This window comes from Brachycentrus maculatus, unplaced genomic scaffold (genome assembly GCF_059751285.1).
Source record: "Brachycentrus maculatus isolate JH-2025_06_01 unplaced genomic scaffold, ASM5975128v1 h1tg000029l, whole genome shotgun sequence".
Taxonomy (NCBI): domain Eukaryota; kingdom Metazoa; phylum Arthropoda; class Insecta; order Trichoptera; family Brachycentridae; genus Brachycentrus; species Brachycentrus maculatus.
In genome coordinates this window covers 1,771,178-1,783,315 of record NW_028280783.1, presented here as the reverse complement: position 1 = coordinate 1,783,315, position 12,138 = coordinate 1,771,178, and the positions used below count along the sequence as shown (strand labels likewise).

At 34.4% G+C, this 12,138-nt stretch overlaps 1 protein-coding gene across 1 annotated transcript in view; it reads left to right on the top strand.

Moving 5' to 3' along the window:
* LOC148312933 (Krueppel-like factor 6) overlaps window positions 1-7,197 on the top strand; it is a 182,427-nt gene extending 175,230 nt beyond the window's left edge. Inside the window, exons 2-3 of the mRNA XM_088271756.1 lie at window positions 4,475-5,078; window positions 6,786-7,197. Of these exons, the coding sequence (XP_088127882.1) occupies window positions 4,475-5,078; window positions 6,786-6,961 (780 nt within the window). The 3' untranslated portion in view covers window positions 6,962-7,197. The remainder of the gene's footprint in view (window positions 1-4,474; window positions 5,079-6,785) is intronic.
* Window positions 7,198-12,138: the final 4,941 nt, after the last annotated feature.

Below are 12,138 nucleotides of genomic sequence, written 5' to 3'. Positions count from 1 at the left end.
GATTCGTTCATGGCTTGAAGATTCTTGTTTATTGAGGCAATTTTGTTTATTGATGAAGCCATTTAAGCAGAAATGAGCTTACAACATTTTGAGTGTGTCCAAATACATGTTCATAAAATCTGGATTATCTCCAATTACAGGAGTTATTTTCATATTATTTTCTGACAAAAAATAATATGAAAATAACTCCTGTAATTGGAGATAATCCAGATTTTGTAAACAAGTATTTGGACACACTCAAAATGTTGTAAATAAATTATCTGGTCAAATTATAAGCTTAAATAATAAAAATGAAAATGGTATTTTCTGGCGTTTCTCATGTGTGTGATTATAATCCAGGATTCGGACCTCACATACTAATATAAGAGTTTTTGCTTAGTAAAAAGCTTCTTTACATCTTACCAATAGATGTCTCTAGTGATTCAAGAACAAGGTTTCTAAATTGGTTCATATATATAGAACTTCCAAGAATTTGAGTAGTGTGGTTGTCAATAATGGGTAGAATTGGTGAATGTTACACGTGTGTAAAGTGATCACTTAAACCAGCCTATGACGGTCGTCAGCCCCGTAAATGTCCAGACTTCCATATTCTTCTTCATCTTTGATGAGATGTCAAAAAATAATATAGAAATGAGCTTCATCACTATACATCACTACAATGCAACTTCGGTAAAAATGCTCACACATCGTCGGTAAGAATTATGTAGGTATACTGGTCGACACATAAGAATGCCATAGAATACCTTAAGAAATCGTTTGTGTTATATGCAAGCGTGTAAATGTAGTGGTAAAATTACGCGTTTCGACTGGCTGCACGTCTGTTTGTATACAGTGACCATGTCTGATGTTTCGAAGTTGGGACATGGAAGGACTGTGTCTGGATAAACCAAGGAAGTCGTGGTGAAGGTTTATAAAAACATTCAGAATAAACGTGAAGCGTTGATGGACGTCATTATTACATCTGAATATTTATTTAATTATCTAAGTTAAAATTGTTAAATGTTAATAATGTATAACATTTGTTAAATGTTATTTGAATCTTATTTATACTAAATATTCATACAATTTTATATTCATAATTTATTTTTATTTATACTTATTCATTTATAATAAAACTTATAAATTAAAATATTTTGTTTAAATGTTCCTTTGCCCTGAATCTGTACATACTCATATCGTGTTCGTTTTTATGTTAAACGCATCTCTCAGACTAAAAATCAGATGTATATTACACTGTTGCATTTATTATCCTGATGTCAATGTTCAAATAAAAACTTAAAGTAAATAATGTTAAAAAAATATATTTATATTTTTTTTACCATGGTCACCCTATGAGAATTTGGCATTCTTATCTGTGGACAACTCTATCAAGTACTCAGTGTGTACGTGTGAGGAAAGTACCCAGGTGTGGAATAGTCAGTTGAGATCATTTAAGCTCATTATGTAAATCTATATAAAGCTTGTTTGGTTTTGATTTATTCATAGTGATTCGCCATCCACTGTATAAAAATAAAACGACGATTTTCATGAATATTTTAAAATGCAATTTTCTGTCGCGGCATGTTAGCGGAACCGAACCCCGCGAATCACTATAGTTTTCCATTATTGGTATCCAGCCCACAAACTAATTTATACGGCGTAATCGAGTTGTAGTAGATGTCGAGAATACTTTGTAGGATCCAATCAATGGATTGTGTTTCCTTACAACGCATATTTTTATTTTTAAATAAATTACTTCGCAAATAGAAGATCTGTCAGGAATCAGGATCCAGGAATGCGGAGGGATAACTACATGATTATTGAGATCAGCGATGACTAAAACGAATAATTTTATTTACAACATTTTGAGCGTGTCTAAATACTTGTTCTCAAAATCTGGATTAACCCCAATTACAGGAGTTATTTTAATTTAATTTTTGACATCTCATCAAAGATGAAGAAGAATATGGAAGTCTGGGCATTTACGGGGCTGACAACAGTCATAGGCTGGTAAATTAGTTCATATATATAGAACTTCCAAGAATTTGAGTGGTGTGGTTGTCAATAATGGGTAGAATTGGTGAATGTTACACGTGTGGAAAGTGATCACTTAAACCAGCCTATGATGATCGTCAGCCCCGTAAATGCCCAGACTTCCATATTCTTCTTCATCTTTGATGAGATGTCAAAGAATTTTTTTTGATAATTATTTTAGGGGATATATGGTATGAATCTATATAAACGTTCCTCTTCTTCTTTACATTTAGACCTGAAGATGGAAGCATAGCTACCAAAACTAGTCATTATAATAAAATAAACTCAAGTGGTAAATAATATATATATATATATATATATATATATATATATATATATATATATATATATATATATATATATATATATATATATATATATATATATATATATATATATATGTATATATATATATATATATATATATATATATATATATATATATATATATATATATATATATATATATATATATATATATATATATATATATATATATATTTATGTGTGTGTAATCAAATAACTAGGTACCTACCTACCTATACATTTTATTAAGTACTTACAAATAGTACCTATATAAAACAGTTCTACCACCAGATGTCGCATGCGTCGCACAGAATTAAACAAAAGAGATCCGATAGAAAAAATATAATATTATTAACTGTCAGAATCAGATAGATATAAAAATTATTGTAAAGATTAATTAAGAATAAACTTTTATTGTCGTTTCTTTAATTACAAAGCAACACATTGTTTATTTTATTATTATACACCCACTTTACATATTATTTACACCCAATTTACAAAAGTAAAATATTACCACGTTATATATATATATATATATATATATATATATATATATATATATATATATATATATATATATATATATATATATATATATATATATATATATATATATTATATATATATATATTAAGATATAATATATAGGTTCTAAATTTCTTCAGAAACAGAAGAGTGTCTGTAAATATAAGCGCAATACCAGTCTTTACTGACCATAATCTCTCAGTTATGTTTTAGGTCGTTGGTCTCGGCTAACCTGTAAGTGTGTTTTCTCAAAGAAATTATTCTATAAAAAGACTTTCCAATGTGTATTTTAAGCAGCATTCCAATATGTATTTTTGTAATTGATCTTTTTGGTCCTTATTACAACTCGATATCGACCTTTTTCGGATTCAAAGCTTCGAGTTTCACATGCTTAAATAATTTTTAGCACCGATAGCTTGACGAAAGCTCGTCCAAAGGTAGACTTTTATTATTTAGGTTAACAACAGCAATATGTGTAAACAAAACATTAAAAGAATATACATTAAATAAAACCAATTATAGTTGACCACAGAAACACAAAAATATTACAACATTCTGAGTGTGTCTAAATACTTGTTCACAAATCTGGATTATCTCTAATGATAGGAGTTAATTTTCATATTATTTTTGAAATCTCACCAAAGATGAAGAAGAATATGGAAGTCTGGGCATTTACGGGGCTAACGACCCCGTTTTTGTTTATTTATTTTATTTTTGTTTTTTATTTATTTATTTTATCTTGCCATTAATACGTAACTATATTTTTTATTATTTTTTCGATGTAATAATGTTTTGTTTATATTTTAAATCTGAAGTTACACAAACATTTGATGCATTTTTATTTCCATGGCATGTGGCACGCGACATATTTGTTGCCACTCAGGCCCAAAAAGGTTTACCATCAATGTCCTATTGGCATTTCCGAAATGGCGCACGATTTTGCTGCTCTGATGCTTTTCCCGACACTTTTGATATAATTACAGTACGCGTTGTGATGACCTCGGTTAATGATGTTTCATTAAGTACTGGAATGAATCCTCCGCGCCAAGCGTGGTTTTCCTGTATACCTACAATACACCTTTGACTTAGATTTGTTAACGTGCGATAACGATCTCAGAGCTCTCATCGAAAGACTAAAATATCCGGGGAGAAGTAAACTGGAAATCGATCAATATCACTATTATTTTCTCACTAGAGCTTTGTAACAACTGTGAATAAGGGCGCAACTATGCAGAAACGTCTTCACGGTTAGACAGTCTTCTGTCTTTTGTTCGTGCCATCTCAGGTCCCTCTGACGTCGACTATCACTTGAGACTAATTGTCCTTGTCTCAGGCAGCTCCGAAAAGCATCTCGACGGTCCTGATCCCCGTCCAATCTTGTTTATTTCGGAACCAAGATATCTGTCTTCTGTCCACACCTCGTCGACCCTCTATTTTGCATTTTATGATTAAGTACAAATAGCTCGTACTTCTCTCCTTTTAGCACATGCCCCAGATAAGACACCTTCCGGACCTTGATATCCGTCGGCAACTGTATCCCTGCTCTTGCTCTTCGGAGCACATTTGCCATATCGGTACTTGGAATGCAAACTGAATACAAGTTACTAATACACCCCTCGTCCGATTTCAGAATTGCTACGAGATGGAGCGATACCTCAAGGATGAGCCTAGATTCTCCAAGAAGGCTTCCTCGGAGGCCGACTGTACCTGGAAGAAGCTGATGGAGCCTCCTCCCCCGCCCAACTGCCTGGACTGGAAGCTGGAGATGGAGCCGATCGACTCCAGAGCGTACGAAGACATTTTCCCCGGCAGAGAATCTCCGTACAAAATGAGACACGAGGATCCCCTGTTCAAGTTCAGGAACGACGAGGACTCGCTGTTCAAGCTGAGGTCGGACGACGAAGACGAGGACACGGACTCCAACGACGACTGCAAATCGGGCCTGGCGCTGCGGTTCGTGGCTCCCACACTGACGCCGCCGTCGAGCCCTGAGAGCAGCGCGGTGGCGCCGCCGCCCGCGCCGCTCGTGCGGCTGCCCGCGCAGCCCAGCGGCTTCACGCGGCTCGTGTCGCAGGGCGTGGGGCTCGCGCCGCCGCTCTGCGCGCCGCGCCAGCACGCGCCGCGCCACGACTCGCCCGACTCCAAGCGCCGGATACACAAGTGCCAGTTCCCGGGCTGCAAGAAGGTCTACACCAAGAGCTCGCATCTCAAGGCTCACCAAAGGACGCACACGGGTATGTACTAAACTATTCCATCCTCCTCCCGCTATAGAGCCACATCGACATATCTACATATGTGTGGGTTAATAATTCTTAAATAAATAATTTATTTATTGAGAATTTTCAGAGATGTCCCCTAACTCGAACGTAATGTTTGGATATTGCATATATACAAGTTCCAAAATTCAAGTGGTACGTATGCAGACATTACACAGGTGTGCGGAATGATCACTTGAGCCAGCCGAAAACATGTCGTGGGTCCTGAAAATGCCCAGACTCTTCGTTCATTCCTTCCTGTTTAGACATTTATAATATATCAATTAAATTTTTATAATTTATCATTATCTATTTTTATTATATTTTAACTTAATATCCATGTATCTGTTGTAAAATCTTATATTATTCTATAATGATTATTAAGGAACAAAAATGTGAATTATCCACTTTCTCAGCTCCGAGCTTTATTAGAGAAAATATCCATTCTAGCCCCAGGGCTAGATTCTGGTGTTTATGATTTATAAACACAATATGGACGAGAATCGTATAGTTAAAACTAATTTCCCATTGACTTATGTATTTTCAAGGAGAAGATTTTCGCTTTATTCTGAATTGAAGTAAATTATGCATTTTTTGGAACAATAGGTACGTATCTAACTTCATGATTATATCCCTGTGCTGGAATTATGAATGCTTTATCTATGTAGATAAGGAAAGTGTCACCAAATACAAATACAAATCTAAAAAATATTTGATAAAACAAATCAACAAATAGATTTAAAAAAATGAGTCATTACAAAAAGTCCAACCCTTCGATCACATATGAAAGTTTATACTTAAACTTCAAAGTGTAGATACTTTCAATTTTACTTCTGACCTATATTTTAATGACTTTGGCCTTTTAAAACCACTTGTGGATTCATATTTTCAGGAACTTGAAAGTATGGAATAATTTTTTTATGAATATATTGTTCTTCTTACACTTATCCGCACCCAATGGTACAAAGGGCACTGCATCCTATATAAGCAGTGTTACCTTGTTCGTTAAATACACAAGGGAAATGAAATCAGCCGGTACCAGTCCAGGGTAATAATATATTTTATAAATAATACATCAAAAAGAAAAATCACTTATGTTTATTTTGACACTTTGAACCACCTAACACCCAAACCACTATGCTATTAGGCAAACTATGTAGTTAAATAGGAATCTCTTCTTTGGAATGATGAATTGTTATATCTACATAGTTGTACGATTCGTCATTCTATCTCAGGGGGTGTATTCCAAAGGAGAGTTGGCTATTTAACTACATAGTGCATGGAAGACATTAACTCAATATCTCAAGATTTCTTACTAACGACTTTGCGATTTTGAAACCAGATGTTAATTCACATCATAAGAAAATGAATGTTATTTCTTCTTTTCCGTCTAATTCTTCATTGTTGAGAGTGGTGACCCTTGCAGAAGCAATTACTCTTCTCCAGTTATCCCTTGACTGCGCTGCACGTAGCGCTCCAACCACTGATGTGCCTGCTGCTGCCTTAATTTGATCGGTTCATCGTGTGGGGGATCTTCCTCTCCCTCTCTTTCCATCCAGGCTACCGATCACAACTAGTTGTTGCAGGCTATCCTCGTTGCCACGCGCAACGTGTCCAAATAACTGGAGAATCCGTCGGGTAAATGTAATTACAGACCCAAATAAACGAAGATCCGTTTGATTTCAGGGGAAAAGCCATACAAATGCTCCTGGGACGGGTGCGAGTGGCGCTTTGCCCGCTCTGACGAGCTGACTCGTCACTTCCGCAAGCACACGGGTGCCAAGCCTTTCAAGTGCCGCAACTGCGACCGCTGCTTCTCCCGCTCCGACCACCTGGCCCTGCACACCAAGAGGCACGTCTGAAATTCGCTCATGCGGCAGCACTAGCCGCACACCGGTGCTGCTTGCAGCGCCACCCCCGGGCGAACCACAGCTGAAATCCTCGCACAAGTCAGCAAGACTCTCCAGATGGAACAGACACTCAACTCGCAAAAGCAATCCAAGCCCAAACGCCGCGAAAAGGATCTTAGATCCAAAATCTTGTGCGGAAAACTGTAAATCAGACAAAATGTGAATGCCAAACAAACAGACCTTCAAAATTTAAATTCATCATACAAAAAACTGTTCCCTAGCGTCATTTTGGTTGTAATTTATTAAAATGCTGAAAAACCGAATATCGTTTAGCATCGTTGCAATCGAAGTCAAGTTGTATACCAACTAATTATTAGATTCTGGAGTGTCAGTTACATGTCCGCATGATTCGGTGATGTACCATTTTTGTATTTGAACTATATGGGAAGTGTCAAGATGAGAATTGATAGTGCGGACTGGAGGTGAATGTGCGAGTAATTTAACTAAAGAACAAAGTGAAAATGTTTTTACAAAACATGAGTGCCATCAAGTAATGTAGTGCGAGTGATCTGGAATATTACTGAAGTGAATATCCATTCTGGTCTTTAGCGCTTATAAGCTTTCCTCATTTGGTGAGAAATTATCGGATGTGGATTTATTTTAAATTGCGATTTCCTCAATTGGAATTCGGCTATTATTCATTAATATTGGATTTTATTAAAATATATAATATTGTTTTATTATGTCATATGTGAATAAGTTTTAAGGTGTCCAAAAGTAAAATTATATTTGCCAAGACTTATAAAATTAATATTATTAATTGTTTTTTTAATGCGACACCTATTATTTTGTTATATTTGCCATAATGTGAAAAGCTTTTCATATTTATAAGATTTGCTTTATACTTATCAATGTCTATATTAAATGTACTACCACATAATCTGCATAATTGTATATTATGCATATGTATGGAGTAAATTATTAACCTTCGAGAACAAGTAAATGATTCTGGATTCTTTAGCCACTACTGTTACGCTCTTGTGTAATGCATTTCATTGCACTTTCAAGTGCGGGCCACATTCCCCGATGTTTTCTTTACACCATTCTTCATATTACTGCCATTTATCATATTCGAGGATTTTTTTGTACTTTTGTAATCATATAATCATGAATCCCACTGTAAAGAATTGATTGTTCAATCTACATCTGGTATAAATGTGTGTATACTGATACATACATACATACACACATATATATATACACATATATATATATATATATATATATATATATATATATATATATATATATATATATATATATATATATATATATATATATAAATATACAATAACAATATTTATACAATTAGAATAAATATTCTAGGATTTATTTATATATCAATAACAGTTTACAATATTCAGGAGTAAAATTTATGAATGTTTTATGTGGCACAATCTTCATATTGTGCATAATATTAATATTTTGAACTGATAAGGATTATTAATATCTGAAGCAATTGGTGTAATAAGTGTAATACATGTGATGTTTAATTAAAATAGGTTGTATGCTTCCAAATGTTTATATTAACGTATGTATGTATCCCGCAAATGTATCCTCGTTAAGGGAAACTTAAAATGATGTGCCAATATTACTCCGAGGCAGTGAGAGGAGAGATCGCACGGTGAGAGGTGACTGCGCAGATGAAGGGACACAACACGGGGATAGTCTCTGTCGATCCTCAATGTCGTTGTCCACCTTCCATCCCATAGTTCTATTCACCTTAAGTGAGAAATATCGCTGCAGTTTTAATGTGTTCCCATGTATATTAGTGTTACCATATGTGTAAGGAAATCCTCTTCATGTTGGACACGTTTCACTCGGTTGAAATGTGGATCATCCAATTTGAAAGCGATTGGTGATTGTGAATGAACAATTTATTAATGATACATTATGAATATGATATCTAGTTTAGATTAAGTTAGAGTTAAATTCAGAAATTGCTTGGAGAAACACAAACTCAATCAGAATTGCTGTTCTGACCCTGTGATTGACCTTGGTCGGCTGTTGCCAACTAAGACTCTTATAATCCTAAGAGGTTAAGAAAATGTTCAGATATTTACAATGTTAAAAGCATTTATTACCATTTTTAGTGTCCCAATATATTCGCAATCCCTATGTATGAATGTGTCAAAGTATTAAAATGAAGACTGGCTCTAGAGAGCATTACGTTTACAAATTAACTCATTATAGCCTCAGTCTGAACTGTGGCTGTGGTGAAGTCAACTCCAAAGTAAATGTAATATTAACATTTTTATTTGGCCCTAAAAATTATATATAAAATTATTACCAAGTACGTTTTAAAAAGAAAATAAACATTTTGAAATCACAGAGCTGTTTGCTAAATGTGCATTTAGAAGTTTCAAGTAAAATATTTTGTTTATTTTTTCTGTGCACAACACCCCAACGAGGGTACCATGAACAGCCTGATGCATGTAGCTAGGTAAGAATTTCTGCTACACAAACCAGTTGCGTATGCTCTGTCTAAGGAGCTATTTTATGTTTTCTTGTGAAATTATTAATTATCAAAAACGTTTGAATTTACTTCTTTGGCTTGAGAAGCCCACATAGGAGTGTAATTTGTTTATAAAATATTTCGAAATTTAAAAGAGTTGCTGTGAGCAAACAAAATATTATGTATATTAAATCAATTTTCTTAGACTAAAATATTCACTATTAATGAACATTAAAAAATATATGACATCGGGTAAGGTTACACGGTGATGTACTGCTTTTTCAGTATTCAGTTTCATCCGAGTGAGTGATGACTATTCACTCGCTATTAGATACATCGAATGGAATACGACAAAAAGATGTTTGGCCGTGTGAACCTGGCCTTTTGATATTGGTTCTTCTGTGTCATTTCGATGTGGGAAAGTTAATAAATGTGTTATTTATCGAGTAGTACATAGGAAATTATACCCAAAATGTAAAGAAATTTTCCAAATTTGTTAAATTATTATTTTTCAAACTTTCTAAAGAACATTATTACATAGCCATAATAAACGTTGAGTTCCCTTGTAGAGCTATTGATGTATACAAAAGATTTGATGTTAAGTTTCTAAGTTAAGTGACGATTTCAGAAGGTGATATTCCATTATATATGTCTAATATAAATATTATATAGATGTGAAATAAATGTTTTATTATTTCTATCACTGCAAATTTGATTAAATGTTTTATGTAAAGGCAAGCATTTTGGTATTTCCCAAAAAAATATTATTTCTTTAAGTCATCTATTTCTGAAAATATAATCAAATTCGTTATCTGTCTGTTTGGAGTTTGTTTTATTCTTCTACATAATATTATAAATTCGAACTGATATTTATAAATTTTTATTAAATTAATAATTTATTTTAATTTTGGTATCATATTTAAATGATTTTAAGTCTATTGTACAGTTTCATACTGCAATCAAGTTAATCAAAAAAGTCTAAAAATTTCCATTGTAAAACTTTCTGAATACAATAGCCAATTTTTGTAAAAATGTCCAAAATTAAAAGCACAAAAGTACGATACGTTTTTTGACAAGTTATAATCTCTTTTTGTAAAGTATTTACTTCTTTTGCACAAACTCAACTAATCATTCCTTACGTGTTTCTTTGTTCTATTTAAATGAGATTGGCATTTTATGGTTAAGATTTATAATACATGTTGCTAATTACAATACTATTATTGATTGCGTGTAAATATGATTGTTGTAGGAAAAGGGCATATTGTGTTGGAGTTGGAGGCAAGAGTTTTGGCATTTTGGCTATTGTATATTTTGCTGATGCACAAATGTAATTTTTTGTAATGTACTGCCAATGCTATTTAAACATCTTCATGTATGGTAAACACTTAATGCCATGATTTGTATTCATGCTAATTTCAAAATAAACGTATGTTCCTGTTGAAAAATGAAAAAAAAAATCTTTTATTCACTGCTCTCAAATTATGTACCCACAATTCGAAATCCTGAAAGATGAATGATCAAAAATAATTCCTACAGTGAAAGAAATCTATTGACCTGTCCTTAAAGACCATAGTCCTGCCGAGGCCCTACCCTCTCTTATTGGTCTAACCTTCCCAAGTCTCGAAGTCTTTACCTGCCCTCTTTTGGTAGAATTTGAGGAAATGCTTGATGGGATCATTCGGTTAGACTAGGTTTGCCTGGTATTCCTCCTCAGGACTTGGGATTTGGGGTTAGCCCGACGGTGCAGACCTATTGGGGCATACCCTAGTAGGATTATTAACATTCCTGCTGCTGTCATCCTGGGCATTAGAACATGGTGGCGAATTGTAGACTCTTTTTAGTATTTTCTTATATGCCGCATTGACAGTGATATGGACTTTGAAAGCCTTAGTAATGATATCTTCATTGCTCACAAAACACTTTGCATGGAGTAAATACCAATATTAGAGACCACATTTGCAGGGAGCAGTATTGCCGGTAGTCATCTTACACTATACATTAGACCAGTGTTTCCCAACCTACTTTATGCTGAGCCCCACCGTAGTCTTATCAAAGGTCATATGCCCCACCGGCCTCTATTTTAATGAAACAGTAGGTGAATTTTCAAAACATGGTATATTATAACTGAAGTTATTACAAAACACAAATTCAAAATCAAATCCTGAATGAGCATATTATATTTACATGTGGAATAGTTGACAAGTGCCGTCGCGTTCTATCTCCATGTCCCACCTCTGTGGCGTGATGCCACACCGATGGGATTCACCGCATTAGACTATCTCCAAAATATGAACCCCTTCACCCACATTTAATGCATCACAATCGGTGTGTATCACACCAGGTATCCACGATGTCCAACAGATTGTTTTTTTAAAGTCAAATATAAATAATATGTTTAATTGGAGAAGAAATAAACATGAATGCAGTGTGTGCCTGGCAGGCCACCACTGCAAAGGACCTCAGGGCATGTTGAGGCTCAAGTCACACTGGAACTATATGTGATAATGCACATAAAATGGCATGTCATGGCGAGGGGATGATCAGCTGTCTCCTATGTGGTCTCAGTCTGGCATCCATCTTATGGGCCATTGTTTGAATAAACTATCGGTTCGAGAACACACTGAATATCTTTAAAATTTTCTCTCTGAATACCACCTCTACTCAATGGAATGGA